The 14,681-nt window shown below is 40.1% G+C and overlaps 1 protein-coding gene across 1 annotated transcript; it reads right to left on the bottom strand.

Moving 5' to 3' along the window:
• Positions 1 to 4,715: 4,715 nt before the first annotated feature.
• On the bottom strand, positions 4,716 to 13,583 carry LOC133885882 (transcription factor MYB3R-4-like). Its single transcript, XM_062325649.1, has 12 exons — positions 13,257 to 13,583; positions 12,451 to 12,588; positions 12,305 to 12,359; positions 11,453 to 11,510; positions 10,295 to 10,389; positions 10,051 to 10,154; positions 9,384 to 9,512; positions 7,312 to 9,115; positions 6,761 to 6,966; positions 6,003 to 6,081; positions 5,497 to 5,715; positions 4,716 to 5,091 (listed from the first exon to the last, which is right to left on the bottom strand). Exons 2-12 carry the CDS (start codon positions 12,558 to 12,560, stop codon positions 4,954 to 4,956), a joined length of 2,997 nt encoding a protein of 998 aa, XP_062181633.1. The 5' UTR covers positions 12,561 to 12,588; positions 13,257 to 13,583; the 3' UTR covers positions 4,716 to 4,953.
• Between the last annotated feature and the right edge of the window lie 1,098 nt (positions 13,584 to 14,681).

Raw genomic sequence — 14,681 nt, 5'->3', positions numbered from 1 at the left:
CCCACAGGGGTCCAGCGGTGAGGTGTCAGCCAGTGAAAGGCCCGATGCCGTATTTAAGAGAGCGCGTGGCCTGTCGCCTCCAACTGCTCCTGCCATGCTCGGTGTCAGTCCCTGCCACATTATGGCAGAAGGGCGTGGGGACATTTAATACACGGGTCCCATCCCGCGTCATCCGGCGCGCATCGGGATAGCATCGCAAGGCCCAAGGCGCCCTGCCTGCCGCCCTGCTGTGTCAGGCGAACAAGACCGGGCGGGCACGTCGGGCTGCTCTGCGGCTGCCCGGTGGGCCCTCTCCACGGCGCTCGTTGCCAGCGCCATCATGACGACCGAGACCGGGTGGGGGGTGTGTTTTCAACCCCGCCGTCACTTCGCGCAGCAGCCCATAATGATCGCTTTTCCATTTATGGCGCCTTGGAACTCGTGCCCTCCCTTTCGGGGTACGCTACCGCCGGCGGGTATTTAAGAGAGCCGGCGGGCACGGACAAGGAGAGGTTCTGGAGAGCACAGACGCCAAGACTCGAAGAACTCTCAGTACTAGCATAGAAGCTTAGACCACCGAAGAACAAGGAGCCCGAAGCTCTAGGATAGACAAACATTCTTGTAACCAGTAACATTCCTGAGAGACATTCTCAGGGCATTTATAGCATCCACACAGGAGTAGGGTATTACGCTCAGTGCCGCCCGAACCTGTCTAAAACCTCCAATGCATTTACTTCTTTCTGCATTAGAACATTCCACCCCACCTGCCATCGCATTTACGCCCATTTATTTCTCCCGCAAACATATTCAGAATCATCCCCTCGGCCGAATCTCAAAAAGGGATCCCTCCGGATCCCTGCAATAGGAGTTAACCCTCCGACAGGTGGAGAGCGGCTACAGGCAATGTAATTTGTGGCGGGTAGTGTAGAGCAAGGCAATAGCGGAGTTGATGGCGGGTGACCTGCTCGAGTGGAGCGAAACGGGACAGGCGAGGGCAAGAGCGAATTAGGCGGCTAGAGTGAGCATCTCTGACACAAAATAATATGGTGATCAGAGAGAGAAATAACAAATACATGATAGGGACAGATCACCCATCGCCAGCTCCTCCCGAGTGATTTGAGGCTTTGATTGAATCCAATTTGATGGGGGAAAATCCCTTTTCTGAAATATTACTTTACCAAAAACTAAGACCCTTCAGTAGCATTTATAGTTTAGGCACCTGACTAAACCTTAACCCTAAACTAGCAACTCACACATATTTCACACACGTGGAATCAATTTAGGATATAGCAATCCAAATAAGTAAAAGGATATAGCATAATAAAAGAGAGATTTGTATACATGAAATTCACAATACGATCATGTAATTTCAGAAGGGACGAGAATAACGAGTACCTAGACAGGAGGGTGGAGGGTACCGTATCATGCAGAGTTGGCCGTCTGTGAGGAGGATCAAGATGATAACTGATTTGTGAGGGGATAAAAATAATTCCCGTATAGTACCTTAGTATAAAGATAGTACGACGGAGGTGACCTCCATGGTAGATGACTGTGGAGGTGGCGTGCGGGTGGCAGCACACCGTCTTCAAAAAGCTGGTGTTGTAGACGAAGTGCGAGTGGCAGCGCACCTTTTGGAGAAATATGGTGTTGTAGACGAAGTGTGTAAGACGGCGCACTTTTTGGAGAAACCCAACGGTGAATGTGTGGATGATAAATATTAGATGGCTAGGTATGAAAGGCAAATAATATGGGATAGAATGTATTTGTGGAATGTATGAAAGACAAATATTTGACTTCTAGGTATGGAAGACAAATAATGAGAGATTATATGTATTTTTGGAAGGATGAACATAGTTCAACTTTGCACAGTGATCGTTTGATCAACTCAGATATACAGTGGAGATATATCAGATCTACCATAACTCGTGCATTTTATAGGAGTATAGATACCTAGATAACTAGGACTCTGACATATATTAGGAAATAGAATCTAACTAGGAATAGTAACATGCATATCTCAGTCAGCTGTAGGTTCAACTGAATTTGATTTGGTTGCGGATCCAGGCAGATCCAAGACCTTCTTTATTTCTATTCCTTTGACTTGTCTCAAACCTTCTATCCATAACAAGTTCATAATTTTAATATCATTCACTTATTTCCAACTTTAACATAGTATGCAGTGCATTCTACCCGTCCCACATCAAAGCATATGAAGTTCCAGTTCATATAAAAGAAAAGTTCTTACTTTCCTAGTTGTTCTAAGTAATGTGAGCGGTACAAAGTTCATGGTAGGAACTTCTTTGAGTCATTGTATTTTTCTGTTCATAAGAAGGAAATGAACATGTGATTTTCCAAATTAGAAAATCGAAATGACAATAATGTGAAAGATATTGTCCTCTTTTGAAGAGTTATGTATTTCAATTAAAGATCACCTAAGAGCTTTAGCCCCATTCCTTATTGTGCTATGGTGGTTGATGGTGATGACAATTATGCAATGTCGAAGATTGCAGCACTAGTGGCTCATGCAAAGGAGAAAATTAAGTTAAGCTTGGGTATCAAAAAAAGAAAAGTTTTCTCAAGAAGAATACAGAAGCTATCAAGCGACATAGGTAAAACGAAGGGATCATCCATTGTATTGTGCAACACTCTATTTGAACATAGGGAAAATTCTTTTCTATCCGAAAGAGTGGAGATGGTGTCTTTGTTGGGGAGCTAGGTGTTGCTTCATTGATGATGTGCTTTCAAATTTGGTAGAAGTTGACCATAATGGAAACTAAGATGTTTTTTCAAATAAAACGGCAATTAAAAACACTACGTTAGCAAGCCCTAGTAATTGTTGTTTATTTCTTTCCTAACTCCTAGAATGTGTGTATTTTCCATTCTAGTTGATTGGTGGTACGTGTACATATGGTGGTCGACCCTAAGACTAACAACAAAGCTCGAGGCTCGCGACCTGGGCTAGCTTGTTCACAGGATTAGCTCAACTCTGTTTTTTAAACAAACAAAGGCAAGCTTCTTTCCTAGCTCGTTTTCTTAATGAGCCACCTCGTGAGCTGCTCACGAGCTACTCGATTAGCTTGTTAGGCTCAATAAATATAAGATTCTCAAACTTCGAGTTCAAAGCACATTGATATTATTATGTTTGGTCATGTCCAACTTTTCATCCAACCCATGAACCAAGCTTAGTATTTGCAAAAACTATGTTGAGTCCCGAAACATCTATGTTCTTTTTTATTTATTAACCCATGTTGGTAATTTTTCAAAATATTGTTATGGGTTATATTTTAAATGTTGTCAGTGTATTTGAACATTGTCAAAATTCTTAATCTCACATGCACTCTTGGAATTAAAGTTGAACCATGTTCGGCTTGTGAGCCAAATGAACTAGCTTGAGCTTCTTAATGAACCAAGCCGAGCTCCCATTTCAACTCGTTAGTCTTAATGAACCGAGGTGAGCTAGCTCATTATGGAAGTGAGAACCAAGCATTAACCAGCCAAACCAGTCGTTAATCCACCCCTAGTCGAGCCATTGACCTACAAAAGGACTCTTAAGCGTATTGTTAATCTTGGTGCTTTATCATCCAATTGTGAGTGAAATTGGAGTACCTTCGAAATTGTGGGTCAATTTGTAATTTTTTGTGTTTACTTTCATCTACACAATTTGTACCTTACTTGTTTATTAATTTTGGCAAGTTATTTAATCATTTGTTTGCTTTTCTTGCCAGTTGCAACTCAAGAGATTGAATGATTGTCTTTGTTTTACACAAACATAAAAATGAAAACTAGCTAGGTTTCAAATTAAGTTTGAGAAACTAGGCAAAAACTATGATCCTTTGGTCATTGATGAGTTTTATTGGGACAACGAATTGGGTGATTCTTCCTCTCATTGCATGTACCACTTCAAGGTGATCATAGGTATGTGTGACATTACAAGGAAGGTTGTTGAAGCAGTTGGCTCGTCACCCTCACTTTGAGGTTGTAATGAGTTGCACTTATGCTACTTTTATGTTGTGGACTACTATTTAGTCTACGATCATGTAGACTCTTTTATATTCTGAACTACTATTATGCTATTAAATTCACTATAACGTAATTGCCATCTAGGAATGTAAATCTTTTGAAGATTTTAATGTCACTACATCCCTATCCATGTAGCATATAAAGACACGACTTTAGAACTCTTAAAGTAGCCACAAGATTAGACTTTGAGGACAAAAATAATCTAGTTATTTCCATCCTACAAACAGCCACTCCGCCCACACGGCCTCCCTAAGAGACACCACTCCCCTCCCACACGGTGTGCGTAAGGAGACACACTTGCGTAGAGGTGTGTGCGCATCTTTCTCATAATCACAAAGAAAAATGGAGCCAAAATTACACAAGATCTTTCTACATCTTGGAAAATAGCCTAGTTCAGGGGATATATGAAGCATATTCGTTGCTGCCAACCTTTGGAGACAGCCAGCTGCCAGCCATATTTCCCTTTGCCAACCTTGTCAAATCCTTACTACCAGGTACCAGCAATTTCCCAAGTCTGCTGTTATATAGGGTACATTTGTTTAATTTCATGCGATATGATTTGTTCTTTGATATGTGTGTTCCAATCGCCTAACTCTCCGTTAGGTGAGCAGGCACCCTATCCCCTAGGGTTGCCCGTTGCCACAGCTTTGCTTGAGTGCCAAGACAACAAAGTGAAGAAGATTTCATAACATACTCAGAACATTAAATATGTACGCTTAAGATATAAGTTAATTTAAATGATACATGACTGAGTTTCAACACTACAAAATATGTTGCCTTCTAGAATAGACATTTAAGGTGACAAAGTACATACTAAATAGAATAAGGGGATAAGAGGAATGTGTATATATCATAAGGGACAAAAAAAAGGGTATATAATTAATGGGAACAACATTCATGTACATACTGATCACGCGTTGAAGGAAGCATTCCTCAACAGTCTCCCTCGAAAGGCTACCGGACATTCATTCGGAGATAGGACGAAGCAACCGGGGAGCTTGCGGATCCTCCTAAAGTGCTGTCCACTTTCGTATCGTCCTTCTTCCTCACTGGTGTGGAACATTCATTGAAATCAAGAACCCGAGCTTCTGCCTGCAGAATAAAAATTGAAGTTAAGTTCTAGAATAGAATGTAACACTCAAATTCAGCACTTTTTGATTCAGTCACTTCGATGCTCTCTAGTTCATTCGAGAACCAATCATTTTTCCACTTCCCTATTTCTCAGTTTCGTGTATATGTATCGGAGACTTGGAGGAACTGACAAAGCGCAAGTATTCGGGTGGTGTATATGTGGGGAGGGGGGTATATAGATTTCTCCCTATGTCACTCAGTTATTTCTATGCTCTGATCTGTCCAACAGCATAGAAGTTTTTGAAGATATCAGTTTGAGGAAGCTCAAAGGAATCAGGCATTAGCAATAGTATCTTCTGGAAATTCTGATTTAGAAACCGTAAAAAATAGTAATCACCGTATGTAGCACTAGGGAAGCTTAAATACCATGACTTTGGATGGCAGCTTGCTTGTTTCAAGTTCATTCTTGGAAGTAGTATTTATGTTTTCCTTGTCAGAGTTTTGCTTGCTATATTGGTTCCGTGCACTCCCACTTGCCAGAACCTCATGCGCTTCCTCCAGAGCAGCAGCACTCTCCTCATTAATCTGCTTCACCAATCCTAAGGCATCGAAAGCTCTGCCTGCTGGGCTCATGAAGAACGCGTCCTGAAAGAACAAAAGGAAATGGAGCAGTCAAATTAATGTGACAATGCAACTTACAAGCACACGGTTAGAACTCCAGAAAGCAACAAGGTCCTTTCTCTGAGGCATAGACAACCCATAAATACAAATTACCAAAAAATAAATCCGGAGACGAGTTAATACAATTGAATGTCTTGCCTACCAAAAGAATAAACTAAGTTGATATGGATTGAATCCTTAGGATTTAGATCAGATTAAAAATTTCCAAACCAATCCCGTCCTCCTAACATCCCAGAAGGAAATAGAGTTACCTGGAATGGTGTGAACAAAGGGGACTTCCATGCTGACGGAGATTCTAAGCCTCTTTTAATACCTGGGGTATCAGCCAATCTGACAAGAACAGCTATTTAGGATCATGATTATATCGATGCAAAACTGCAAATTTTACTCATATTATTTTGATAATTGACATTATTACAGGATTGTTAATGATCAAATAATATATTTTTCTGCATCTAGGATCAATAGCTTGCAAATACTAAATACCAGTGATTGAATGGATTACAATCATTACGTTAATCTCATATATTGGGTTTTAATTTTGAAATGAAGATTGTGAAATTCGAGAGGATCAAGCCAGCGTGAAAAAATCTGGAGGACCACCATGACTAACATAGGCTCAACCATAAGGTGATCGTGATTTGAGTTTTCATAAATAAAGCAGTGAAAAACTCAACTTACACCAGGTTGCACAGAGCTATGGCTCTAATCGAGTTCACAAATATTCTGACAACTCAATGCATTTTGTATATTGTGGGCTCCCAAAGAATGAACACAATTTTTTAAAGAACATTGATTGTTTGATTTGCATGTACCCACTACTCCAGTATTAACAGTGCCACTTCAAGATTTGTGAAGAGAATTACAAATAATTGGAGCAGCATATGATAACCACTAAATTTATTGCTACTGAGTATCAACCCTGCTATTATAGAACTTCCATGGAATCTTAATTTCTAACAGACAAACATTGCTTAGGAAGCAAATCATAGGGGAGCGTCCAACTTACAGATTCACGTACTCATAATCTGCACTAATGCATGGTGAAGATTTCTCAACAACGAGTTCTGCTGGTTTTGATCTAGAATATATTATATCTTTAGAGTTAGACAAAGCCTTTGCACTCATATTTAGTTTCTGATTTTCATGATTTGGACCATGCCCAGGTATATTAAGATTGTCGACGTTGCTCTGAGTAAGAATCCCTGCAGAATGCTGCATTAAACCATATATAAGAACAAAATCAGGAAACATATATACAGATGCAAAATTGCAAATTATACTTCAAGTTAACAAGTTAAGTGCACTTCAGTGTAGAAATTTTATTAATTACTGAACTATTTGCCAGTCTTCATGCTACCATCGAAATCCTACCATAGGACTTATATGACATGTTAGTTCTGTATTTTCCCTGGTACCCAGCATTTCAGTAACATGATTTTACCACTGTCCATGCTACTGATCAGCAATATCTAGGCCATAGGTTTATCATGCTTTTATCCTTAAATATAATGGTGTTCAGTACAAATGAAGAATTAGTAGAATGAAAACAGTACTCACTGAATTGTAAGTGGAATCCTTGTCCATAGTGGAACATCTCTTCCCTTTTGCCAAATGGTTTCCCTTTGCATTTCCTACATTATCTTCCTGATAAGTGGTTTCTTTCAGATTTTTGTTGTTTTCATGAGAAAGGTTGAGTTTCATTTCCCGCAATGCAGTTCTTTCTGAAGGTGAAACAAAACCAACTGGTTCATCTCCAGTGGCATCCAGGCAAGAAGTCTCAATTCTTGTAGAGGACGTGCCTGAAATCCCATTACCCTTTCCAGTGCTCATTTTCTTTTCAGTTCTTACATCAGGACTAGGAGATGAGAGGTCTCTCGGCCGTTTTTTCATTATTGATGGGGTGCATTCAAAACTTTTTGCAGCACTCTTTAGCACAGCATCAGGACTCCCATCACGAGCAGGGGAGCTCCACAATCTTACTGGAGTGAAGTTTATGGATGACTTCATCAACTCTCGAATGCCAAGAGGGCTATATTCTGGGAGATCACTGGAAGCTACAAGATCGCAGCTAACAAATGGAACTTCGAAACTTGGAAAGCAAGGGGGTTCATAGCATAAAGCTTCTGCGTCCTCCTTTTTGCCTACTGCAGTTTCACCATGATTTGATGATGTGTCTATTCCAATATTGGCGGCGATAGGTTCTGAACATGATTGTTCAACATCAGTCAGCTGTTTCTTTTCAGATTCTGGTATGTTGCCCATTGGTTCAGAAGTCTCATGTCTATCATCTTCGCTGCTAACATAGGAAGGTTGATCAGGATCACTTGAAGCATTGTGGTAAGTGTTAATCTCCAAATCTTGGTGACAAACAGGCAAGTCAATTGTCTCAAAGTTAACATCAGATGTATTACAAGCACCATCTGAACACATGAAGGTTGCTGGTACTGATGGTACAGAGCTTTGATAACATACAGGGCCCATCATGCTTGACGAGTTCAATGTCTGCAGTGGATAAAGTTGTGCTGAAAAATTGTTCGCAGCATCAGATGAATATGCACCTGATTGGTAATTTAGACTAGAGAAAGAATTAGCACTGACAGGATCTGGAGCAGAAACAAGATTTTGAAAGGAAATGTCCTGCCACTGTTCAGACTGGAGATACTTCTCATTATTGATGACCACTTCACGCATCATATTTATGTCATGCTCATATCCAGTAACACTAGGTAACACAGGGATGGGAACACCTGGTGTTACAGCATATGGTATCAAAGATCTTTCATGATTTTTTGAATTACATATAGTCTGGGTGTACTGAAATTGACCTGCAAGCTCATTGGATACCTGACTACCTGTCAATGCAGAATTATTTGGCACTTCATCTATCTCAAGGTGCAAATCCATTCCCTGCGAAAACTCCTGCTGCATGTGTTTATCTTGATCAATATCAGATGTGGATAACTGGTTATGCATCTCAGGTAAAGCAGAACCAACATTGTTGGCATTAGTGTAACATGCTTCCTGACACAAAGAGTAAGATTCATGTGCTCCTTTATCATGGAAATGTACTTGCAAATGAGAGCCTAAAGCCGCATCAGTTTGCTCCTCTTGAGAGCAAGAAACCTTGGCAATTGATGATTGACTTAACTCTGTTGAATCTTCTACCTCCCGAACAACATTGAAACTACTGTCTTCACTATTTTGCTGGGTCATTGCAGATGAAGAATCAACATTTAAACTACCAGCAGGGTATTCAACAGGAGTTAGGCCCTGGAATTGAGCCAGTAAACCAGATGCTCTGTATGAATCAACTTTCTTCTTCACTGAGCTGTGCCAATGATTTTTTATGGCATTGTCTGTCCTGATAAGGAAATAGAAATTTACTCGTTTCAATTCTCTGGAGCCTAAAACAGGTCAATGCTCTCTAACAGGCCGAGTTAATGATGCACTTGTTAATTAGTATTTCAAAAATATATCAGGCTGTTACATTGCAAAATATATGTCAAACTGCAATAAATTATCATAATTCATAAAGCATACGACTTTTCTCAATGACATTATCTACTTTTCTTTATTCTTTAAATGAAATTTCATTTTCAATTTTACTAAGGTGAGAAAAAAAGTGTTACCTTCCTGGTAAAAATTTTGTCAGTTCAGCCCATTTGTTTCCGTAAGTTTGATGAGCATGAATGAGCCTAATTTCCTCTTCTTGCGTCCAAGCCTCCTTATTGATCCCGGGATTAAGATGATTGTGCCACCTGAATAAACATATCATATCAATCTTTGTGTCCAAATCGAAGTGATTTGCATGATTGTAGGTAAGTATCAGTTCGCACTACATATGCCCCTACATAGAATGCACACTAAAATAAATAAATTCTAGGCATTCTATTCATGGTGTGCCAACATACACTTTTTCTTGAACTAATTGACATGTAATTTGCAGGGATAATTGACCAAAAAACACCTCCTATGTCGTTGAGACTGTTAGTACCCTATACCCTAGTAGATTAGTATGTTGGCCACCAAATATATTTCATTTGTTACTATTCTCAGAATATATCCACATACTTATTATCATTATAAGTGGACTAGGATCATGTAGACATAAAGAGACTAAATTACTATTGTATTTATAAACTTTGCACAAGGAAAATTTCCTAGTCAGCGAGGACTCTAGTGAAAATGATTCCAATCTTACATAAGCCAAAATATAAAGAAATAAACAAATATTGCTCCAACACTTGCATTATTAATTTTGGAGCTGATATATTACAGGTATTTTCCATGCCATACCTTTCACGGCATTGCTTTCCAATACGTCCAGGCAAAGCTTGGGCGATGGTTGACCATTTCTTCGGCCCAAGCTTATTTACCATCTGAATAATGATTTCATCTTCCTGAAAAAAAAAAGAGAATAATAAAAGAATAATCGGGCATGTAATGTAATTCAGTAATAATACCCTAGGATGGTGCAGTTAATATTCTTTTCAAAAAAATGAAACAAACCCAAAATGAAAAAAAAACCTGTAGAGCTTACTTCTTTGGACCAAGGCCCTTTGACCAGTTCAGGGTTCAAAACTTTCTGCCATCTATGCAAGCATTGAACATCGGTCCTACCAGGGAAACATTCAGCTGGAAAGAAGGTAGCCCGTCAAGTGACATCTTCCGATAAATGCGAGTAAGATTCTCATTGACCCAAAAAACAAAAAGAGAAAACAACGAGATAGAAGCATGATAGTTGAGTGAAACTATAATGAGTAAATATGCATGCTATACAGTACTGTCACTGACATGAGCTGAAATGAAAGTACCACCAGATTCAAAGAATATTGTGTAGTTGATGTCAATCTTTTGAAGTATATCAGTTGTGAAATTTAGCAACACAACACAACAACAAAGTCAAATACCATATGTAGTATGTATAAAATCTATCAGCATCTGAAACAATATATCACAAGGTGCAGATATTACACTATAAACACTATACAAGAGGGGCGTATCTAGCACTAACCCTTCATTTAGTGTTAACATGCAAGCTCTTTTAGCTAAGGAATCAAATTAACTTAATAAATATCACAAAATCATCTATAATCACAATCATATAAAAGTCAATGCACAAAACTCACTTATTTAAGGAAATGCAAGTAGAGTAGTATAGGACAAGTCATAAATTAAGGAGGGAATGTAAAAAAAAAAAATCATTGTCAAAAAATAAAACTATCGTTCGCTTCAAATTCATCTTATCTGTCACAAAATATAAGTTTGTTTCAATTTTGCAAAATTGTAATGGCTTCACAATTTATTTTCAAGTTTTCTTTAGTGCTCTAACAAAAGAGCTTACCTTAGCATGGTGTTCATTGTAAGTTGAACTACCACAAAATGAAATAACACAAGTAACAAAAGCAAAGAAACAATACACCATAATACAACATCCATGATTACTGATATGGACATAGAATGCAACTTGCAAGCAAGCTGCAAGAAGCGTGTTAGCAGTCAAGTAAAACAACTCATTTAGATGGTCAACTTACATTTGGATATGTGATACTTCAAAAAGAAATCTACAGCTCATAGTACACAGATTGAGAAAAAGAAAACATAGTTATAGAGCAGCATAGGTTACAGCAACATATGAGTAGTTGCAAATAGAATAACTGAACAATTTTCTTGTTGTTGCATCAGTTAAAGAAAGTACCTATCTTTTTCCAACTTTTCCCATTGTAAGTCTCAACAGCCTTGCGAAGTATTTCATCCTACATTTGAGTAGCATAGATGCCGGTCATCAGACTACACCAATAGATATACAAAATATAATCTACTGCATATTATGCCATCTCCAGCGAAAGCCTGTTTTCTTCGTTTTCTACTTCAACCAATAGAGTGGAGCTCTGCTTAGCATAAAAAATAACGCTTTTTCTTGCCATGTAGGACAGATAAGGTGCTTTTAGCACGATACTTGAGCAGACACCAGGTGTTAAACAAGTGCTTATGCACATAGCTACCTCCAAGCTCCTACTAATTGATATGCAACCACTGAAGCACCCAAAAATAGTTGCTTGCATTGGAGGAGAGCACTTTTATGTAGGAGTTTGGCAATCTTATTATATTCTCGCTTTAAGCATCCATGTAAGAGAACTTTGCATCATATGTTGCAATAGGTGTTGGCATCAAATAAATCTTTAAATGCACTCGTACACACGTCCAAGCAAAATCTTTTTGACATTAGCCAGATAGCATAAAAAGCAGTAACGAATATTATTGCACTCCACAAGGTTTGTTAGACACGAAAATCAATACAGCAAGCGTTCAGTAAGTACAATAATGCCTACCTATCATCAATTAAATATCTTGTAAAAAGTTAATTTATTTATCTGTATCAAGATCTCAATCTGAGGTATGTAGAGATAGAAACAACGATTATAAAGAACAGGCGTTTAGCACCACATTACTCGAGATTATCTCAGATAGGTTCTTTAACTCATTATTCCAGATGTTTAATGGCAAGTGCAGACTAACAAATATATTCATAAAGTCTGCCAAACTTTACCTCTTCCGGGGTCCAATTCCCCTTTGTTGAGCGACGTGCTGGACCGGTTGTCCTCCTAAAGTACAAAGACGCAGATATACATGTATAAGCTGGCATATGAATATTGTAAAACATGATCAATGTTTCTAAGTTGATGGACGTTTTACCCATTCAACAACCGTCCCTTTTGTGGTTCGCTGCCGACTCCTCCATTAGGAGGAGCAGTATGAGATGAAGCCTCAGTGCCCTTCGAAGTCCCTCCCTTTTCACTTGTCATTGCGAGTGAAGACTGAACTCAATCCCCACTACAGTAGAAGCAAGGGAAGGGTGCAAAAAGTATCAGCACAATGTCAAACACCAGTGAGGTCTTTAAGGAATTGTTTCCACAGAAGAAGTGGTCATAGACTGCCATGGGAAAAAAAGAGAAATTCAAATAATTTAAACTAGAAATAGTAATTTAAATGATATATGGTGAAGCATCATGATTTTGCAAAGGACAACATATGCAGTTAGACTGTAATGAGAAACAAATCTGGGTACAAGAACACATCACGTACATATCTACTACTCGATAACAACCCCAAAAAAACTTGTGGAAATTTTCCCACCTCCAGACCTCCTCCCTCTCCCAGTTCCCCCACGGCCATCTCCATCGCGCAACCCACCCCACCCCCAATTGCTACGAGAAACCCGTCGTCTCAGCCGCTTCCTCTAGCGCACCATGGAAAAGCCATTTCTTTTCCCCAACCTCGTCACCCCTGCCACCCCCCACCTCAGACAGCGGCAAGTCCGGCGGCCAGCTGAACCCGCAGACATTACACACACGCAGGAATCTCAACGCGGATCTAACAGCGAAGGAATCAGACCCTCTGCCGTCGGGTTGGGAAAGAAGGCAGAGGGGCGCCGTGCCGTCGGTGGGATCCAGAATCAGAACAATCAGATCGAGGCAGTCGAGGAAGACAAGAGGCCTCACCTCCCCGGCGAGCCCGCCGCTGCGCATCCGCTACAGCGGCGACCAAACCGCGCCGCCACCCCGATCCGGCCGCCGCCACTGCCGCCTTCTCCCAAAATCTCCAATCGCGCAGGCCAAAGGGAGCGGCTCTCTACTTTTTTAATGGAAAAAATTGTCTTTTTTCTTCGCTTCGCTTGGGAGGTTTTAAATTTTGGAAGACAACGGGAGGGAGGAGAGAGCACGGAGGGGAGTGAGAGAGAAGCCGGTAAGGATGTCGGTTCCCAGCGGAACCGGTGGATCTGGGGCGTCCGCGAGACGGGTGCGCATGCCGCTTCGGCGATTTTGAAAGCCAACGGCTGGCTGGTTACAGGCAGTGGCCGGTCAGTGGGCTTCAGCAATTATTTTGGTTCGCCAAGGCACATAGCTCTGTTTCTCGGGTTCTATTTCACGCACCCGTGAGAACGCAAGGTTACACGCGATTTCCACCACTTTCAATTTCTAGAAAAAAAAGTACAACTTTTAGTTTCTAGACTAGTATGACGTCAAAAATATATGTAGCTATTTTTACAAATACGAGGATATGTAAACTCAGAGATTGAACAGGTTTTCATTGGTATACAAAGAAACTCGAATAAACTTTAACTTTGAGCAATTTTCCTTTTCATACCTAAATTCCAACTTTGAACTCAGTCAAAAGAGAAACCCTATGCATAATCATGAGTTTTCAAAATTGGAAATTCAACTTTGAACTCAAGAAATCAACATTGAACTCAAGCAAATTGGCACTTCAAACATGTAACTATGTCATTTTAACTCAAAATATAAATTTTAAAACAAAAATGTATAGTTGGTCGGCTGAGACGAGCTAAGGAGAACGTTGCATCGAAAGGTGAAGTGAGGAAGAAGAAAGGGGAAGGAGGAGGAAGCAAGTGGGAAGCCAGAAACAAGGAAAAAGAGTGGTTGCTCTCTTTTTTCCCGGTCTTTGTGGGCCCCAACCTCCTGGTGCATGGTGCGTGAGGGAGAAACCTTACCCGTGCACATTCCTTTTTTAACTTTAAATATATTGCTTTTTTAAAACTTGAAATGCATTGCTCTTGATGCTATATGTCATGGATGTTGGTCGTCTTCGGGGTGGGATGTCAGGCTAGATTTGTGGATCGGCTTTAGGCCCATGCAACTGTGAAGGTCAGACTACAAAGGAAGTTATGCATCAACTGCGCAAGCCATCGAAGAACTACGAACAGAACGCCACAGCATCAGCTCTCTTCCTCCCATGTGCTACCTCTCCCCCAAATCCAATTCTCCGATCCCAATCTCTCCCTTCTTCCTTAGTCTAGTTGCTATTCCTAGTCACCATGAAATACTTGTATCCCATGTGATTTCGGCAATACATTCTCTCTTGTTCGGTGTGAATAGGTGTTTGATTGATCAGGTTCATGACAAATG

Source organism: Phragmites australis, chromosome 11, assembly GCF_958298935.1.
Source record: "Phragmites australis chromosome 11, lpPhrAust1.1, whole genome shotgun sequence".
Lineage (NCBI taxonomy): Eukaryota > Viridiplantae > Streptophyta > Magnoliopsida > Poales > Poaceae > Phragmites > Phragmites australis.
The sequence above is the reverse complement of the archived record's forward strand: the minus strand, read 5'-3'. Positions and strand labels throughout refer to the sequence as shown.